General features: G+C 33.4%; 3 protein-coding genes across 4 annotated transcripts; 1 reads left to right on the forward strand and 2 right to left on the reverse strand.

Moving 5' to 3' along the window:
• Positions 1–75: 75 nt before the first annotated feature.
• On the reverse strand, positions 76–3,699 carry LOC125854284 (probable splicing factor 3A subunit 1). The gene is made up of 3 exons (XM_049533783.1): positions 3,561–3,699; positions 959–3,108; positions 76–832 (listed from the first exon to the last, which is right to left on the reverse strand). Exons 2-3 carry the CDS (start codon positions 3,098–3,100, stop codon positions 563–565), a joined length of 2,412 nt encoding a protein of 803 aa, XP_049389740.1. The 5' UTR covers positions 3,101–3,108; positions 3,561–3,699; the 3' UTR covers positions 76–562.
• A 1,692-nt stretch (positions 3,700–5,391) lies between these two features.
• LOC125855013 (40S ribosomal protein S9-2) lies at positions 5,392–7,861 on the forward strand. Its single transcript, XM_049534642.1, has 3 exons — positions 5,392–5,522; positions 6,456–6,837; positions 7,526–7,861. Exons 1-3 carry the CDS (start codon positions 5,495–5,497, stop codon positions 7,707–7,709), a joined length of 594 nt encoding a protein of 197 aa, XP_049390599.1. The 5' UTR covers positions 5,392–5,494; the 3' UTR covers positions 7,710–7,861.
• Positions 7,862–10,950: 3,089 nt separating this feature from the next.
• Positions 10,951–13,800, reverse strand: LOC125854714 (F-box/kelch-repeat protein SKIP11-like). Of its 2 annotated transcripts, XR_007445419.1 has the most exons (3): positions 13,552–13,800; positions 11,316–12,683; positions 10,951–11,233 (listed from the first exon to the last, which is right to left on the reverse strand). XR_007445419.1 is itself a non-coding variant. In XM_049534296.1 (2 exons), the coding sequence occupies exon 2, from the start codon at positions 12,665–12,667 to the stop codon at positions 11,366–11,368; it is 1,302 nt and encodes a 433-aa protein (XP_049390253.1). In that variant the 5' UTR covers positions 12,668–12,683; positions 13,552–13,800; the 3' UTR covers positions 10,951–11,365. The 2 variants fall into 2 exon arrangements, 1 of the variants encoding a protein (XP_049390253.1); XM_049534296.1 differs by having other exon boundaries at positions 10,951–12,683.
• Positions 13,801–21,563: the final 7,763 nt, after the last annotated feature.

Consider the following 21,563-nt stretch of genomic DNA (forward strand, 5'->3'; position numbering starts at 1 on the left):
AAAGAGGCAGGTGTTGCTTGGGACAAGCGTCTCCCACCACGACAAGCACATCTTCTACAGAAATAGCTCCTAAAGTCCACAGAAGAATTTGAGTTATTAATTGCTAAGGGAAACTTCCAAAACTATAAGGAATGTTTGCCAAGAAGACATCAGAAAAGTTCTAATTCCAGAATGTGCCTTGGACTCGGAAGATACAACAAAATAACAACTGAGCTGTAGTTAGGGTGGAGCAACTGCACGCGGTGAGACAAACACAAATTAGTAACATAAACACAACCCGTGAACCCACAGTCATGGCATCTTTATAGACATAGAACTAGTAAACTTCCTGTTGTCCTCATGGATGATCACCAACATGCCAAAATCTGTAGTAGATACTCAGCCATCAGCTTGAAAAATAAAGTTGATTAAATTGCAGAAAGAAAAACTAAAGTACACGACCAGTATAATCTCCCAAATAACATGAAACAAGTATGTAGAATTCTTAAAATTTATAACAAGGATTAGATATGCCGAACAGTAGCAAAATAAACCTTTGAAGGCCATGCAAATAACTCCCCATTCATCTCTTTCTCCCACCACGTTCTCTTAGTGAGAGACCGAGTGTTTCTCCAGATGCAACATTATAGTACGCAAGAGACAAGTTGTCCTTGAGAAAACCAGCCTTTCCACTCAGTTTTTGTTTGTTCGCGGGCAGCTGGATCTCCCCAGAAATCTTCTCTTTTAGACTGGCAATGGTTTCGGACAGAGATTGCACTGTGATTTCCAGAACCTGTCCTTTGAGATTCCCTTCATCAGTATTCGGCACAGATACATTGATCCTTGCAGGTCCCTGCAATACAACCCCAGCAGGCAACAAAATTTCCATGGATGTAAGAAAAATGAGGTACTAAGCAAAATTCACAGAGAGACCCAGACAATTATGTAAAAGTTGGGGGAAAAAAAAAGCTATCCATACCGAGTGCTGAGCCAAGAACTGGTCTTCAGGAATGAGAATAGACTCATCAAGCTTTTGCCTCTTCGGCTCTGGCTCTTCAGGGAGAGGAGGGGCTTCCTCAGGTGGAGGGGGTGGCGGCATTCCTTGGGGCATAGGAGGCGGCGGGACCATAGACATTCCGGGCTGGGACATCGGGTGGGGAACAAAGGGTCGAGGTGCTCCCAAAGGTGTAAACTGTGATCCAGGAGGTGGTGGAATTGGAAGGCTATGAGAATTCATACCCATCGATGGAGGCATTGGAGGGCGATTCACCATGAGATTTTGCTGACCTGGCATCTGTGGCATGGGAGGAGGTGGGGGCCGAACCTGAGGAATCATGTTAACCATAGGAGGTCGAGGTGGAGGCGGAGCAGCAACCCCAGGAGCAGAATACTGGACTGTATTAGGAGGCCTAGGAATATTCAGTGCAAGCCCAGGTGGTGGAGGTAGTGGCCTAATAGATGGAAAACCGGGTCTGGGAGGTGGAGGAGCCTGCGGTCCAGGAAAGTTTCTTGCATCATTTGCAGCATCATTCTGTTCATCACTGTTCTGAGACATTGCCTGGTTCGCAGTGCGACCAATGCTACCTGTGTGACCATCCCATATGACTTGCTTCGGCTCTTCCGTCTTTTTCTCAATCTCAGCCTTGACCGCATTTGAAACTTCTTCTTCCGTGGTACCAAATATATCCGGACGGGTTCTTGCAAGTCCAACAATGTTCCTAGAAATCTCATCATCCTGCGCAAGAGTCGTCTCCTTAATCTTCGCAAACATCCTGTCCTTCTGTTCCTTATACTTTGGATCAATGAGAGAGATCCTCATATGTTCAGACATCTCATTAATAGGTATTAGCTCACCGGTTATAGGAGAGACAACATACTTAGTTGGGTCCCTTTCTGCCAGGATCCTCTCTTCAGGCCTCTTCCAGTTCTTCACAATCCGCATTGGTGGGTCCTGTTCCACTGGAATTGCCATGGCTTCAGCACTCCTGATACCACCATTCTCTTCAAGAGTCGCAGCTCGCATACCTTCTTCAACTAGCTGCACCTCTTCTTCATCCATCTCCATTTCCACCTCTTTTCCAGGCTCAACATACTCTTCTTCCTCCAATGTAGGCATCTTGCTCCTCCTTATAACCTCCTCGAGGGTCATAGGTGGAGGTAAATCCTGATCCTCGTCATCAGCAAAATCTATAGTCTCAACAACAACAAAATCATGCCAATCAATCATAGCCATCTGCACCCTCTCCTGTTCTATCTCATCTTCAGCTTTTTGTCTAGCCTGCTCCTGTGACCTTTCCCATTCCAACCGATGCAGACATCGCTCTAGGACTGTTGTCATGTCAGCAGCACTCTTCTGCAGCTTATCCGTCAAGCCTTTGGGAGGCATCAGAACTTTTGAATACGCATCCGCAAGTGAAGTAAAAAACATGAACATGCTGTGAGTAGGCTTTAGAAAATGAAATTGGGGATTATTAATCTCCCTGCTTGTTAACCCTGTTAAGAAAGACTTCCCATTTCTGGCCACAAATTGTGCTGTAAGCTTAATAATATCCAGTTCTTCACCTGTGATCCCTTCAGGGAGTCTTACAGTATATTGCTCTGCCTCAGGTGGCTCGAGAACCTTTCTGACAGGTCTAAACGGAGCTGATGGATCAGGTTTAGCAGTTGCCTCAGCACCATCAGCGGTAGGAGGAGCAGGGACTGCTTCATTGTCATCTGGCTGAGTAGGCTGCTCTCCAGAAGCCTGATTCTGTGCGCGAGCATCAGCCAAACGGTGCTGATAATAGGCATGGTAAGGATCAGAGGCATTCAAGAAGTTAAATTTTGCATTGCCAGCGTTATTTAGAACAATTCTCTTCTCAAATTCCGGACCATTCTTCGCAACAAACTGCGAAGTTTTATCAACAATACTTCTAATATCTGGAGGAGGGTAAATGATACCAATAGTTCTCGTATGTGTAGCAACAGATGTTGGAACCTTGTTGGCTCTATTGTTGTCCTCTTCATTCTCTTCCATGGTATCATCCTCTGGTTCCTCTACCACCTGAGCTGGAGGTATTGGTCCCAGATTCCCATCCAACGGGGGAGCCGGAAGGGGCAATATTGTTGTGGTGCCAAACATTTCTATTCCTGCAAGTTGCAGCGAATTTCATTTTCAAAAAAAAAACAATTCATTTGTGGCACATGGCATTGAGAACGAATGATTGAAGGGAAAAAAAAAGAAGCTTATTCATATCTTCATAATTTTTCCCTCGGGTAAGCCCCATGAAAACGTTACTTCAAGAGCTCTTTAAATTCATCAGATAACTGAAAAGATCTCAACAAATTTACAAATATGAATCTCACTTCTAATGAAAAAATGGAACTTCAGCAGCTAATGTCAGCTCTTTAAATACGTCACGTAACTGAAAAGATCTAAACAAATGACAGATATGAACACAAAATCTCTCTCTTCTCATGAAAAATTTAACTTCAACAGCTAATCTCATCTCACTAAATACATCACATAACAGGCGAACAGAGAAGCTTATCAGCAATTTTCTGGTATATGACAACAACTAGACGAGGAAGACGGAACTTACCTGAAGACGAGCAGCGACAGGCGTCAACCGGCGGCAGAACTCTCTCTGAATCTCGGACTCTCAGTGAATTTTGAGATTAGAAGACCTAATTGGAAATTTGGAACCCTAGAATTTGATCGATTGTTCTTATTGTTATTAGAACGTTCTTATATTTGTGCATTTATTAAAAATGGGAACAATTTGTTTTAGTATTATTTAATTGGATAACTTCTTCTTCTTCTTCTTCTTCTTCTTTTTTTAAAAAAATTATGATTAGTTTTCTTGTAAACAATTGTTTTTATTGACGATTTTTTATTTGTAACATATAATTTAAGTTAAATTTACTTTCATTTAATAAAGTGTGAATCTGAATTGTTTGAATTTATGAAGATTAAAGCGAATATTACAGTATTTTGCGAATATTATTTCACCTCTTGACTATTAATCGTAACTAATTTGTAAGTTGTATTTTTGAGTTTGACAAATGCAATAGTAAGCAAAACTGAGAAAAAAGATGTCGGGTCTTACGACATCAAATATTAATTCAAAAATTATGAAAGTGAATAATTTTGTGAAAATAAAGATAAATCGCACCGATCAAATTGTATCGGAGGAAGATGAAAAGGCAAAAAGAATGAGCAATGTCACGTTTGACGACATTACAAAATAATTCAAAATTGTGGGAGCAAGAGTTTGTTGTGGAGATAGATAGAGACAACATCTTATAATATATTATGAAGAACTATGGGAAGATAGCAAAAAACACAACTAGTAAATCAAACTTATTGTTACTCGTGACGAAAAATGTGAGGATGAAAAAGTAGTCATGGTAAAGGAAGTTGAGGATGTCGAACTCAAGTATAAATTGCAAATTGAATTCTTGAAATCGCACTTCAAGCATTTTTCTACATTAGATTTGTATAGTGATACACAATTTCATCCTTATGAATTTAAGTGGATCTTCAAAAAGAAAAGACAAGAGCAAGGTAAGTGACATTTGGCACGTTCGTGTACATATCGTCTCCTACGATTTTATGAGAACAAAAGTAAACCTCATTATGTTGCTCAAGGGAAAACGATAAAGTACCCCGCATTGTGTTATAACATTAAATCAAACGTTTGTTGAGAAGCAACCCATCAATCTTTAAAATATGTTATGTATTTTATTTATTTAATAATATCTTTTAATATAGAATTTATCTACTAAATGTGAGAAGAACTTATTTTTTTTGGAAAGGACATGATTGAAATATTGCCAGACCAATAAGATGCAGATGTCGCAATTATGACTTGTAGTTCGCAAACGCGTACAGTAAAATCTCATATATCACAATTTCAATGTGAGATTTGTAATTGCGATATACGAGAGACTTATACTCGTTCAACTTACTCTTCCATAAATTTAAATTTTATTTGAAGTCTCTCTTCTTTTCTCTCAAAAATTTAAATTGTCTTCAATAAAAATTTCAAAAATTCTAATTGTTTTTGATTTTTTTTCCAACAAATTTTCTCACTTATTGAAGAATCAAAGCATATACACTCGAGAATTCAGATATGAAAGCTTAAACTCTTGCTCTTATCTTTTGAATGAGTGATCTATTCCTTTTTAAAAACGAAAAATCTTCACTAAATACTAGTATTATACTGAATATTATCCATTGAATATTTTATTTCCGATAGGTATAAGATTAAATGGAGACAACAAAATAACATGCCTTCGTAAAAAAAAAATATATGTTAAATAGCAATGTCCAAATAAAATACGTGTGAATACGAATTCGAGAGTATATTGACCCATGAGTCCAACTTTTGGGTCAAAAATTATGTTTACTACCCAAACAAAGTTTGGGCCCAATTTTTTTAGAATCCATTAAAGGCCTATTAGGGTTTGATGAGTATATAGTAGTCCCTTTACCTTCTCTGCGATCGCTGTACATTGAAGGAGACGAACAAACATGGTGCACGTCTCTTTTTATCGCAACTGTGAGTATTTTTTTCTCCTTTATGTCTAATCTCTCATTGTGTATCTCTTTGATTATACGCAAAATAGTGATTTTTTGGGGGGAATTTAGTAGGAATATGGATGTATGCAGCATTTGAGATCAATTTATGTCGCTAATAGTGTGGTTTTATTGTAAAGTTTTAGTTTTTTTAGCTAATTGCACCATTGTTTAGATTTGGGTAGCTGGTAATTGTACTGGTTTGTATTAGTTTATTTGTTTCATTAATGGAGAACCTTGAAGGTTATAACTGTATGATCAGTTGGTTTGGAATGTAAATTTCAATTGTGTTGCTCGGATTTGAAATTGGGTCACTTTTCATTCTTCGTTTTTTTAATGCGATTGAGGACTTTTATGTTACCATTGGGCTAAAAGGGAGGTTATGGAACCTCTGTGTTTTGAGAGACTCCTTATTTACCTTATAGTTATATTATGTGCTTCATTCGTCCCAATTTATGTGACATGGTTTGGACTGGACATGAAAATTATGAAAAAGTTGGAAGACTTTTGAAATTTGTGTTCTAAAATGAACCGTAGATGTTTGGTGTGACTAAAAATCATTTTATTAAGTGTAAGTGTAAAGATGGATTTTTAAGTTGAGTTGAATTTAACTTCAGAAAGGGGACATTTTTTTTTTGGTATGGCCTGAAAAGGGAAGTATGTCTCATGAATTGTAACGGAGGGAGTAGCATTTTTCGGGTTGTTTAGTTGACAACATCTGATGTGTGATTTAGTCATTGGTTGATTGATTGATGACATCTGTTATACGCACTGACCTAACATTAATTGGTCTTTATGTCTAATAGTCTGTATTTTTCAACTTTGCTGTGATATGCTTAGCTCAAAATTCAGGCTGTGTATAGTATATTCACATGGTAATTAAGTCTATCTTACATAATTGTGATATGTAATTCAGATGGGAAGACCTTTAAGAAGCCACGAAGGCCCTACGAGAAGGAGCGATTGGATGCAGAATTGAAGCTTGTAGGAGAGTATGGACTAAGGTGCAAGAGGGAGCTTTGGAGAGTTCAGTATGCTTTGAGCCGTATCAGGAATGCTGCTAGAATGCTTCTGACATTGGATGAGAAGGATCCACGTCGTATTTTTGAAGGTGAAGCTCTCTTGAGGAGGATGAACAGGTATGGATTGTTGGATGAGAGCCAAAACAAGCTTGATTATGTCTTGGCACTCACCGTGGAGAACTTTCTTGAGCGTCGTCTCCAAACACTTGTCTTCAAGACTGGCATGGCTAAGTCAATTCATCATGCCAGAGTGCTCATCAGGCAAAGGCATATCAGGTACAAATAGTTCCTTTATTGGCAAAATGGAAATAAATAATTTCAGTCTTGCTTGTTTTTGTTGTTTATCAATTTTTCCCACTGCTGTGCATATATCTCTGCTGGATTTGTGAAGAACACAATTTACCAATATAGCATTTTTGGGTTCAACCACTTCTTATTTTTATAAATCTTCCTGAATTATTGGCGTTGATTTTACACCAAATGTTTAGACGAGCCTATAATGCTACAAAGATCCATCAACAATTAAAGACAAGTTTTTTATCTGGCATTGTCTAGTAGATCAAAGTTCCATGTTATGAAGATTGTTTCATTTCATCAATCAAAATTTTCTTTTTTCGTCAATCATTAGCCGGGAAAGGAACACTTTATTTTTATTCCGGAGTTATTTTCAAACGCACTTTATACTACTATTGCCATTTCCGTGCAAATAGGATTTTATTAAATGTAGTGAGTTTATGACAACATACTAGACATGGCATGAAAATAATATCTGCTGCATTATTATTCATTTCCTTTAAATATTTATCAGAAGGAAGAAGTCTGCCTGCATATAGCACTAGTTTTGTTTAGACCAAGCAGAATCACATATATACAGAATCCCCAGGGTAGTAACATACCTACTTTTTATTTGGTGCCCGGGTATTCGGATCTCTCAGTTCTGATTCACAATATCTTTGCGTTGCAGAGTCGGAAGGCAGGTGGTGAATGTTGCTTCTTTTATGGTGAGGGTGGACTCCCAGAAGCACATTGACTTCTCTCTCACTAGTCCGTTTGGTGGTGGCCGTCCTGGAAGAGTGAAGCGAAAGAACCAAAAGTCTGCTGCCAAGAAGGCTGCTGGTGGTGATGGTGATGAAGAGGATGAAGAATGATCAACTATCTTAGTGTTTGGTTTATTTGGCTTGTAGTACTGGCCTATCTTATTTTTCTGCTATTTGTGGTTTATCTTCATGTAGTAGTAAAGAAATATTAAACAGAAGTTTCTAATTTTGGATTTTGCAGTGTTTTAAGAGTTTTGACTAAATCTGCCCTTCCAAATCTGTCTTACCATATGATTTTCTTGAGAATTTTACCCTCTTAAGGGGTCGTTATACATGTATTAGTGACGTAGAGAATAGTTATGAGTGAATCTTGAAGAAAAATAGGAAAGACGGGGTCTTCTAGAGGAGAGGGAGATGGAGAGAGTGTTGAAGCTTGAACTCTTCGTCTCCATTGCCATGCATCGGAGCTCTGGTCATCACCATTGATGAACTTACCAAGGTTTTGACTAGCAAGGTTCCATCAGTGGTGCATTTGTACATTCCATTAGTGGATGTAGACTATAGTATTTGTTATTCTTAATCACAATATTATTTAAAATAATTCATATGCTATAATTGAAATGTCAAAGTGAATTATGCATACTTGACTTCAAAATTAAAAAATCTAATGCAAGTATAATGTAACCAACAAAGAAATTAGTCAAAAATAATATTTACTTAGGTTGGACTTTTTCATCAATCATATTATAGTTTCATGCATTACGTGATTAAAAAGTACAGTACTAAAAAAAGAAGTAAAGAAAGCGCGCACACAAAAAAAAAAATCACAACAATGTTGGGAAAAAGGCTTAAATTGAAATTAGAATAATAAAATTTGCTATGCAAAAAAAATTAAAACGCTTTGATCTTTAAAAGATGTTACTTAAATATAAGTTTAATGGTGATCAAGTTATAGAATACTTTTCTTTTCTAACATGTTCTATTATAATTATAATGATAGTATATAGGGTAAATTTTAATTGAATTTTAACTAATGAAAATAAAATTATGATAAAAAAGAATTATATTTCTATTACACAACTCAAATAAGAAAATTTTAAATTATTACCTACTTCGTATATGAAAAGGCTTAGTAAAATTTTCATTTGATTTTAATTTCCTAAATATTAAAAAAATAATTAATAACTATTTTGTTTAGTGTGAAATTTCATTTTAACTGTATTAAAAAAGTGAACAATATTTCATCAAGACCTTTCTTATTCTTAAAAGAAGTTCAATGAAGATCAAATTACAAAATAGTTTTTCTTTCTCCCATGTTCTATTACAACTATATTTTAGTACATATGGAAAATCTTAATTAGAATTTATAGCTCTAATAATAAAATAAAGATCAAAAGGAAATATAATCCTATTAGACAATCCCAAAAAGGAATTTTAAATAAAATAAATTTTAAAGCCCTAAATATTAAGATCATACCTATTTTCATACAAGGAAAGATACTCAATAAAATTTTTTTATTTAATTTCAAAGTCTTGACTAATTACTTTGTCTCCAAATTAGGAAAAATAATTAGGTCATATTATCTGTTAAACAAAAAAGTATTTGAAAGTATTTTAATGGAAGAAAATGTTTTTTATTAGAAGTCCCTAAGAAAATTATATTTTATATTTTCTTGTAAAGAAAATTGGATAAGTGACAATTAGTTTAGGTCCATTTATTTTAGTTGTTGTGTTTTTATATTATAAATAGTTAGTCTAAATTAGTTGTTATTTTACAAAATGAAGATATAATTAGTTACTTACTCCCTTGGTCTCATTTTATTGTTTAATAGTTTATTAAATGCATAAACATTAAGGTTATGTGTAGTAAATTCTAAAACTTGCAACGATTTTAGTTTGATTGATCAATAAAAAATAAACTCAAAATGAGAAACTTTATCTATAATATTATTATAAAATTTCCTTTTAAGAAAGATTTTTTTGGAACTTATCATATCAAATACACAAGTTTAATACGTAATATTTTTATATTTGATATATTAATACAGCTCATCAAGTTTGGGACTGATATTTATAGTAGTTTTTTGATGTTATTATTAAATATTGTTATACATAAGTTATCATTATTATTTAGTATAAGAGCTCTATTTTATGGTAAAATGATTATTTAATTTAACTGAATATTTGACTCATATAAGGTTGTGATGAATGGGCTCAACAATTGGAAATATGGATATCCATATTTGTCCATTTAAGTTAAACGACTTGATTTTTTAAAATAAATATGGACTGAATTTATCAATTTTATTTATACGTATATTTTGACATTTAATGGAGGTCCTATATGCTTTTGAGGGATGGTTGAACCTTTAAGAGATTTAATCGGTTTGAAAAATATAAAGAACTTGTATTACTTTTGATTTGTATTTACGTAACATTGGTATGTCATGAGTTTAGATGTAGTAAAATGGTTAATAAGCGTTTATATAGGCGATCCCAACTTTTTTGGGACTAAAGGCATAATAGTAGTTATTGAATTAGTTTAGAGAATCCAACACGAGTAGGACAATATTTTTTTTGGAGAATCCACAGTCTTAACACATGTACACATTGTTCTAACTCCGAGTAATAGAATGGGAGACCTACACTCGACAATTACTATTTTGCTTGATGACTTTCTTTCTTATTGATTTTAGATTCATACTCTACTCTCTAATTCGAAAAGATTGTATACCAATGTTTCCATAGTAGGAACTTCCACTTTTCTTAGTCAAAAGTATGGACTTGGGCTCCGATTTGGAACTTTGAATCGATCAATCGAATGGAACAACGAGATGCCCCGAAAAAATTGCCTTGAAAGAGAAGCCTCCAAAGAAAAAAAAGTGACATAATAGGTTAAAATTTGTTCTCGCTCCTTTGCCGGAGTGGCATACCAAAAAAAAAATCCTTCCTCATATTTAAACCGATGACTTTCTTAACCTATTTCTAAAGGGTGAACTGATCAACTTGCATGTGTTAAGCATACGACTGACGTAGCATGAATAAACCCTTCTTTATCACTTTTCGACTAGCTATAAACTTCACCCCCTTACTTAGATGGAGAAATAAGTAAGTATACAGTCCACCATTTTTGGAGAGTTAAATCAGCTTTCACTATATATGTATCACAATAAAATGAATAAAGCTCAAACAACAACATATCAAGTGAAATTTGGAGGATGGAGAGTATACAGACCTTACCACTACCTCATGAATCTTGAAGGTAGAAAGGTTGTTTCTGAATGACCTTCAGATCGATAACAACAATATAAAGCTCAAAATAACACAAATTTAAACTGAAAGTAGAGAGGTATTCTAAAGGTATCAATAATGTCTCAATTTGTAGTCTGTCAACAAGAATAAATGTATTTGGTACATAAAACAAGATGTCAAATGAACATCACTACAAAACCTTATTTTTCTTCCTCAACAATGTCAAGAAAAATAAGGATCACAGCAGAACCAAAATCTATCACTGTATTGCTCCCATCTTCAAGTTAATATTTTACCTCTGCGGCGCCTTTGGAGTTTTATGCAAATGAAAATGGGAGATGATAAAAGTCGTACTCAAGATCGACCTTCTAAAGAAGGTAATTCTGTTGAATATTGGGTATAGTTTGGTAATCTGATAAGATAAAAACATAAGGATTCAAAAACGAAAAGGTTGGGATAAATTACCAATTGGCAAGAATTCCCAATTCTGTATCTACTTGCAAAAATCATATATGTCAGCAACCCATGACAGCACAATTATACACAAAGCTACCAGATCGCTTTCGTCCAAGCAAGTTCCACTGAGGCGGTCCTTCACTAGGAACCCATGAATTAACTTCGATATGCCCTTCACCCATGGTTCTAGGCCCTCCGATTACAATTAGCCTATCACCACAAGCTCGAAAAGCCAAGCCCCAACCATTCATCGAAGCTGCTCTTTCGGGCAATCTTCCTATAGTAGCCCATATTTTATTTTGCTTGTCATACTTCCTCACCTCCATGTCAGCATAATCAGCAGCATACAAATCATTATTTACAACTGCAACCAAAGGAGGTGCTTCTGAAGTAGCAGGCATATCACCCCTAGCTCGGACAGGAGACATGCTCGAAATTTCAGTCCATTTTTCTGTTTTCAAATCATATTCCTCTCCACAAGTCAGTAGCGCGTTTGACGACTCTGTACCTCCAATGCCTCCAATTACATAAAACTTGTTGTCCATAAATACCGCAGAACACATCTTACGCCGCTTGTTCATGCTTGGTAAGGTCTTCCACGTTCCAGTCTCTGAATTGTAAAGTTCTGCTGAGCTGAGGATATTGCCCTGTGAGTCACAACCACCAGCTAGAATGGCAATCTCCCCAGAGCTGGCAGAGCCAAACAAACACCTTGGTGCATTCATTTCCATTCCAGATGACCAACTGTTTGTCAGTATACTATAACGATAAATGACATGCGACAAAATTTCCTTTCCAAACACAAGCAGCTCAGTGCCAACTGCTAAAGACTCCTTGTCTGAGAACACAAAACATTCATTGAAATTCATTGATGGTAGATGCATCCAACGGCAACGAATGGGGTCAAAAGCTTCCCATTGACGTAGATGGCAAGAAAAATAAACCCAATGCTCAACCACGCCTTGTTGACGCCGCAGTCTATAAAGCTCCCCACTCCTAATTAACGAGCGGAAGCTACGATTTAAAGATGCAATAGCACCATAATCAGACCTGGAGCAAGGAATGAGAGAGCTAACAGAGTTGTCTCGGCCAATGGATGGAATAAGAGAACTGGTATCTTCATCATGACGCTGGTCACCAGCTTGGTCATCTGGTGACGCTAGAACGACTTCTTCTCCATCACGAGCATCAGATAGCTTTGGCAACTTGCGTTGCACAACTTCATCCTCCTGATTATTTTCCAATGGCCTTTTACCATGCTGAACTTCAATCATATCGAGGCTGTAATTCATGCAGGCCGACCAGTTGTTGCTTTCTCTTGTGAAATCCCTCGGAACCAAACAAGACCGATCTTCCAACATGTCGTCCAGGTTCAACCTAACCAATAGAATTCCCAATAAGAATTCATCAAAACATAGACAGAAACTTATTGAATTCTAAGCAACCAAACAACAAAATTCTCCCTCATCAAAGCACAAGATTCAACCTAACCAACAGAATTCCCAATAAGAATCCATCAAAACAAAGACGGAAACCTATTGAATTCTAAGCAACCAAACAACAAAATTCTCCCTCATCAAAGCACAAGAAAGGAAATCAATCTCTAACTACTCTTTTCCATTGACATCAATTCGATCACAAAATAAAGCAATTCCAGTATCATATAATGAATAAAGCCAATCCAGATTACACAAATACAAAGAATAAAAGCAAATTTACAACCACACACTCATTTAAGGTACAATTCAGATTTACTTGATTCTTCAATACACATCATAACTGCAGAAGCCAATCTACATACACAGAACTAGAAACACCTCAAAACCTGAAAATTTTAAATCAAATGAACATGCAAGAACAAACAACAACTGAAGAGTATCAGTAAACAACTAAATTCACCAGAAATTACATACTTGAAATATAAAACACCATAAAAATTGAAGCTTTAAATCAAAAGATAAGTGAATTCCACAAAGATACAGTTTTCCAATACATGAAAATTCAGTAAATGGGTTAATCAAAATTCACCAAAAAATAGCAGATACCCAGAATCAAAAACACCCAAAAATTGCTATAAAAACTGAAACTTTGGATAAAAAATGCATACTTCACCGACCCAGATCTCTAATTTCAGATAAAAAAACACCCAGAAACTCAAAAACAAATTTTGTATTAATTTCAATCCCAATAATTCAATTAGATCTCTTTATCATGCTTACAAAATTAGAATGCAAAAAAAGATTACCTGATTGGATTTATGTATACATCTTCAACTTAAAATTCTACTGTGTATATGTGTGTGTGTGTTTTGCTATCTTTTTCTTCTTTTTTGTGTGTGTGATTTTGGGTTCTGTGGATTCTTTGTGCAATCAAAGTAGACTTTGGCTTCTGCTTTGGGGCATAATTTTAGAGGACCCCTTTTATCTCTCTTCCATGCTATTTTATGTCAACTACTAAATTAATATATACTTAAAAAAAAGAAGAAGAAGAGAGGAGGTACTGTTCATTCATAGCTGGAAATGCGTCATTCATATGCTTTTTTTTTTTTCTTTTTCATTCCATGATGTGTGTGAAGAATACAGAGTAACAAGAAATAGAGAGAATATAATATACAAAAATAGAGATAATCGATCGACGGTTTGGCTCAGTGGTCAATGAAGTAGTTGAGAACATGAGGTTTCTAGTTGAAATGTTAGTGGAGATGAAAATACTAGTGAGTCTTTTCATCCGTCATAATCTTGATTAATATAGTTATTTGGTTGACATAGTTAATTAATGAAGTGGTTGAGAGCATGAGGTTTCAAGTTGAATGTCAATATTAGTGATTCTTTCCATCCGTCATAATCTTGATGAATATAAAGATTATATAGTTATCTGGTCGACATTGTCAATGAAGTAGTTGGGAGTTTCAGGTTGAAATATCAGTGGGGACAAAAATACTAGTGATTCTTTCCATATGTCATTATCTTGCTAAATATAGTTATCTGGTTGACGGCAGTGTGTGCTAATAGTCAATGAAGTGGTTGAGAGCATGAGATTTCAGATTGAAATGTCCGCAGAGATAAAAAAAATACTAGTGATTCTTTTCATATGTTCTAGCCTTGGCGAATATAGTTATATAATCGATGATGTGATCTAATAGTCAATGAAGTGGTTGAGAACATGAAGTTTCAGGTTGAAATGTCAGTAAAGACAAAAACACTAGTGATTCTTTCGATTTATCCTAACCTTGATGAATATATAATTACCGGATATCTAACTATTAATGATGGAAGATGACATATATATCATAAAGTTCAAAATGTGTGAAAATTTGCCACAAAAACTAACTCAGACACCGTTATCACGAAAGAAAAAAGAGAGGGAGAGAGAGGGGTAGTAGAACTTTATTTTTAGAAGGATAAGCGTGGGGGAAGAAGGTTTGTGACCCCTACACTTATTGGAATACATTCCTCTTCTGTTTTGAATTTTCATTTTATCTTTTTTTGCATAAAATGTAACTATCATTTTTTATATAGTAGTAGTATTAGTTTAGTGTACCATTTACTTTTGTGTGTGATTAAAGTTAGAGGTGAACTCATGATTTGAAGACTTCGGGTGCATCAATATTGTCTTAGCTTAAATATGAGCTTAGATTCAAACCATAGTCTCATGAGTGGTTGATCTAGCTTGTACCAGTAGCATAAGGGCACTCTTGTGCTCTTCATGGATGCACTACTAATTATATCATAGTTTTTGTCATTTACTTAAATATATATATACATGATTTTTTCCAAAAGAGTGGGTATATGTTCACCCTTCCTAAAGGTGTGAGTCCGCCCTGATTAAAGTGTGAAGTTGATTTGGTAATAAATATTATAGGATATTGTTGACTTAATTAAATTGCTCATAGCTATATTTCAACGAATTTTCAAGTTTTAAATATTAGAGTGAAATCTAATTTTAAAAGGTAAAAATAGCTAATAATATTTTACTAAGGATGTGTTGCACATATGTATATATAAATTTACGAATTTATCATAAAAAATACACTCTTCGTTTGTTATCACATAACTTCAAAAATAAATTAAAAATTATAGTAAGTTTACCTCAGATTCCTTCTCATACAATAGACTCTAAACACACCCCTACATAGAATCGAATCCAGCTTTAATTTCTTTTTTGAGGAAATTTCAAATATAAATAATTAGGCTTCTTAATTATAGTTTACTTGATTACGATTTATAATTATATGTTAGTAGGAAAAATGAGGCAAGCGAGATTCAAAGAGTGAAAAGAGAGGTGAGCAAGAGAAGACAAAGAGAGAGTAGAGAGGTGAACGCGAGTATAAAGAGAGGAGAGCGAGGACGAGGAAGAGAGGAGAGAGATAATTACTATAAAATCTAATTATAACTATGAATTATAATTCTCTCAAAATATAATAATGTATAATATCACATAAATTACATAATTATTTCGGCTTTTGATAATTTACACTTTGTGGAATAATCATCATCCACGCCTACTTATGTCTCTTTGTTGGCTTCCTTTTATGTTTTTTCTTCTTAAGATACACACTAATTTTTCAATAAAAAAAAGGCTCCAAGAATTTGGTCAGTCATAAAAAAGTAGCTAATTACTTTACCCTTTTCCAATAGGAATTTCCATAATCATATCAAACTTTATATCCGATATATAACCGTCCACCAAAATAATATTCAGTAAACACACATCTATATATTCAATGGAATTTATAAGTGGAGTCTGGATAGGATAAAGTATATGCAGATCATACTTCTACCTCATGAAGATAAAGAGATTGTTTTCGAAGGACCCTCGACTCGAGTATAACATATCAAAATAATGAAAAGGTAAACGACAATGGAGAAACAAAGCAACTAATAACGAAACAGTAACAACCATAAAATAGTAAGATAACCTGAACACAATAAACAACTAACAACATATATATGATGATGGGATAAAAAATAAAACACTATAGGAAAACAGTTAACCCCCTCAAAAATCAAAACAATGCTCCATATATACCTACTTACCTTGTACCCTAATACGTGGCTTTATCCTTTTGTTTAATGCCATGTCCTCTTTAAATTGTCTCATTTTTTATTTAATCACCTCTTTTCAATACTTTTTCGATTTATATTTTTCTTTCTTCGTATCCATGATATCCAACTACTCATATTTCCTCACTAGAACATCTAAACATCTCCTCTTTCCATGTTCAAATCATCTTAATCTTGCTTTCTTTCGTTTTGTCCATGACTTGTCATCGAGTCATCAAATATGTTAAAAACTCTTAGATGTGATCATGTTTTTGTATTATTAGGCGCAAGCCCCACAACCAAAAGAGCAATTTTCAAAGTTCAATTAGCACAAATTTGAAACTGCAATATATTTTTACTATATGATATATAATATATAATATTGGGTGTGAATCCGATTCTTCTTTATTTCTTATTCTCTTCAATTTTACAAATTTTTATTTTTGTTTAAATAAAAAGCACATGTCATAATTAAAAATTAAGATTAAATTATTCAAAGTAAAATTCTACTCATTACAATTTGGTTTTTTTTATTCTAAAAGCTTTTGACAGCCTACAATTTTAATTAAAACGATATTCCATTCATAAATATATTAAAAACTTTTCTCAGTTTTGCCTGCTTAAGAACATCATGTATTTTACTGGTCCACTATATTTACGTATCACAAACTGAAGCCAATCTAAAAAAAGTATAATAAATATTTGAAGGACAAAAATTAAAAATATATTCCGTTTGTTAAAACAATAAATAAATACGGTATATAATAATAAATTAAATTCCCCATCACAATTCCCAACTGATTAATCGATAATTATACATGAACTATTCTTGTCAATTTAATTAGCATATAAAGTTAGGGAGTTCTTGTGGTCCCTTACTTTCTTTCATTCTCTCTCTTTTTTTTTCTTTTTTTTTCGTGTTTGATATATATTGAGATTTAATTAAATTTAAATATGTCTTAAATTAGGGTAAAATATCTATTAATAAAAATTATTTCATACCTATATACAGTTTGAGTCGAAAATTTTTAATTAAATACAAAGGACTACTAACCACTCGACCAACGAAAGAATTGGCTTTATAGTCTACTTACAATTTTTTTAATTATAGTTTTATGTTTTTAAAGAAGAGATTTTCATTTTATTCCTAAGTGATCAAAACAGAATTTTTATTCTATTTATTTTTTAATTACCTTTGTAGTATTTATTTTATTCTTTTTATTTTATTTTCTATTATGATATTTTTTAAAAATAATATATGTAAGATTCCTTTTGACAACTTTACACGTTTTGTCGACGCTTTACTTTTTATAAGTCAAACTTATATTTTGGTTTCATCTTTAAATTTATCTCTTTTGTATTTTGTTGTTATTTTCTGAAACGCTATAGTAACATTTGTTAAACTTTGACTAGGATTTGATACGTGATTGACTTCAATAAAAGAGATAATAATAATAATAAGATGGCATTTGCATTCTTCTACTCAAAATAATAGTACTACTATTTCAACACGTCTCAATTTATATAGTATAATATAGTATCCTTTGCTTTTCAAAATTCAAATAAAGTGAATTTAGATTAATATTTTTCTCTAATATTAAAATAAAAAGAATTGTAATTTATAATATTATTTATTATTTAATTTTAAAAATTAGTCAGATTAATTTTTGAGAAACGAATCGAGAAAGAGAATAGTTATTAAATCACACGATCTAATATTTGTAGCTTAGTACTTAGTAGTATGAAATAAATGTAACTTTTATATATGCTCTGATCAGATCTAAATTGCAAATTGTAGGATTTATTTAGATGTGACGCTCCTAATATAAGATTTTATTTATATTTGGGATTCGAACATGAGACATCTGGTTAAGATTAGAAGAGTTCTACCACTTCACTATAACTCATGTTGATAAATTAGTCACCAATTAAGTTTACTCCATTCAAATTTTTTGATCTTGTCACTTTCCCCTATTGTATGTTGGACAAATACTTTTGTTGACTATGACCAAGAGAAAAAAGGGATAAAAAGAAAAAGAAAACAAAATAAAATTATTATAAAAGGTGGGAAAAGAAAAAAGAGGCTAAGGAATGGCGTGTGTATTTTTTTAATAATTTGACTGGGGTCTAGTGCCGTGTACGACTTGACGGCACACATTTAAAAATAATAGAGTGTATTTTACTTCTATGTTGAAAATAGATTAAAATATTTTTAATAGATTCTCATTTTATAAATAACAATAGTAACAAAACTATAGATAGAAGTAACTTACAACAAAATAATTGATAGTTTTCCTTTAAGAAACAAAATAGAAATCGAAGGACATAAAATTAGAAGAGTAATATTGTGACTATTAGTACGGACAAACAAAAAGACCATACACTCTCCCTACTAACCTTCTATTCTGATATGTGTATTCCACAGCCTTCCTATCTATGATCAAGTCCTCCATAAGCTGAAACTGGATTATATCCTGTCTAATCGCCTCTCTCCAATATTTCTTCGATTTATCTCTATGTCTCTTGAAACCAACCTTTCACACCTTCACATTGGACATCCATGCATCTCCTCATCACATGCCTGAACCATCTCATGAACCTCACTATATGCATCTTATTGTCCTCCAACTAAGCCACTCTCACTTTGTCCCGAATATCCTCATTTCTAATCTTATCTTCTTCTTCTTTTCATCCTCATCTACACCGATTTCATCTTTCACACTTGAACGCTCTTGACTGATCAATACTCCATCCCATCTATATATTGCCTAAATAAAGCCACTTCTTTTTAAAGCCTAATCCCAATTTCTTTTTCTCACTCTTTCTCTTTCACTCTTTCCTTTTTCACGTGTGATTTTGATATAACTAACTATTTTTCTAACTCACAATGCACTATCAAAAATTGAAATTTTTAAAAGTATTCAATTGAGGGATAATTATCTAAATTGAATGTCACCAAATGAAAGGGTTCGCCTATCATCGTTGGTTAAATATGTTTACATATACATGGTTATATAAAATATATACATTACTTATATATTCTATATACAATATATATGTAATGTATAATATAAGAATATGTGTTAAATATAGTAGTATATGATGATGTATATGTAATGTATAAAAGTGTTTATAACTCATGTCATATATTTTTTTTAAAATGAAGAGGATTCTACGGTAGCTCGGAAATGATGGTAAAATTAACATTGAAATTGATTTGGCTTCATTAAATTCAATTAAACATATGTTGGCTATTTTAAATGTAAAAAGTTATTGGGCTATTCTTATTGTAAACTATTTGTTTGGGGAGTACATATGGGTAAGAATCCCAATTTAGTATAACTTTAGTTATTGGACTAGTCTATTAAGTTGGGATTCTAGCCTTCTACCAAATGAGCCCATCCATGGGTTCCAACCCTAGGAATTTATTCTTTCTAATCAAAAGTTCTCCTTTCAATTTTACAAGTATGGATGGTTTCCTATTCGGGGTCTCGAATCCACATTGGAGTCCTGACTAAGATCCAGATCGGGTACTGCAGAGCTCATTTAGGAGTGACGCTCCCAATATGATTTTCTCCGTACACAATATGTTTATATGGAAGCATAAGGTCCAAGATATTTAAAAGCTAACCCAAAAGAACAAAAAAGACTCATGTCTTTGATCTTAAACTAGAAGGCCCTAAGTTAAGGGTATTTTAATACTTTAGAATAATAAAACCTAACATATAAATAAGCCATTAGGTTTTTGTTTTTAAGGGATTGTTTTTGGATGATGAGTTTTAGGTTACTCTTCAGGGTGAGGCTAAAGGAATTGTCCCTACGTCCTTACAGGTGGTTCTGTAATAATTTTTTGAAAAAATTACCCGAAAGCCATATTATCAAAAAATTCATAAGCTAACAAACACAAAAAAAAAAAAACTAAGAAAATTGCTTAATTCCTGTTGAGTAGCCTCTAAATGTTAATCGTCTCATACCTCCTCTTGAGTGTCTCTTGACTTACTACAAATTAGTAATTCATGTGTGAATTCATACATTTCAATTCTGGATTAAATATTTCTTCTGGCCCTATATTTAAGATTATTGATTGTATTTACATATGTCTAGGTAATTAATTACTTAAGTGTACATGTGTTTACCTCAATAGGTAATTAATTATTCTTGGCGTTCATGTGGAGTTGAAGAATCCATCTTCAATTTCTTTAAATTTTCGAAACCATTTCACATTAAATACCATCAACTAAATCAAAAGAGTGACTCAATCAATATAGAATATTGCGCTTCAAGCCATATTAGTATGAGCCCTTTCCTATAATCCTACTGCACCAGTGCATAATTGCCCTCTTGCTAATCTTTCGTTATATATCCTAACTAATTTATAATCCTTGATACTCGAAAATATTTTAAAATAAGATTATTATGGATATTAATCCACTCTTCCAAGTTCAAGAACAATAAGTAAACGGGCAAAACATCACAATATGAAACGATAAAAATCAATTATAGGAATAATAGGATGAAGAAAATGCAACCAAATAGATACTTCATCATTCATCTTTTTTCAATGTATAGATACTTTAAAATTTATATTTTTGTAAATAGTTTTAAGTGGTATTTTAATTGTTTTATCAAATTCATAACCACGCATGATTAATAATGTCAATACTTTATTCAAACGCATAATTAATTTAATTTCTTATAAAATCAGTTTGAACAATTTAGAATTTTAATTTATGATATTTATAAGTTACTTTTAATCTATTAATGAAAATTTATCAATGATTGTGAGTAGAACTGTCAAAATGGGCTGACCCAACCCAACCCAACCCTAACGGGCTAGAGAGTTAAATGGGTTGGGATGGGCTGACCCTTTTAATTAAAGGGCCTATAAAATAGCAGCCCAACTCAGCCCTAAGTGGGCCACGGGTTGGGACGGGTTGGCCCTTCAACCAAAAAATGAACAATATTACTCTCTTAAAAAGAGTATCTAAGAGTATCGAACATTGACGTTTATGAACACGACATCAATACATACAAATTTTCATATATGAATCACACACTTCGGTGAATACTTACAAAAATACATTGATGAATCACACACTTCGGTGAATACATACAAAAATACATAATTGTCAACGTAAGATTTAGCGGGAAAATGTTGATCATTCCACCATTCCTCCCACAAAAAACTAGCTAGTTTAAAATACTTGATTTTTTA

This window comes from Solanum stenotomum, chromosome 2 (assembly GCF_019186545.1).
Source record: "Solanum stenotomum isolate F172 chromosome 2, ASM1918654v1, whole genome shotgun sequence".
In the NCBI taxonomy this organism is placed as follows: Eukaryota; Viridiplantae; Streptophyta; class Magnoliopsida; order Solanales; family Solanaceae; genus Solanum; species Solanum stenotomum.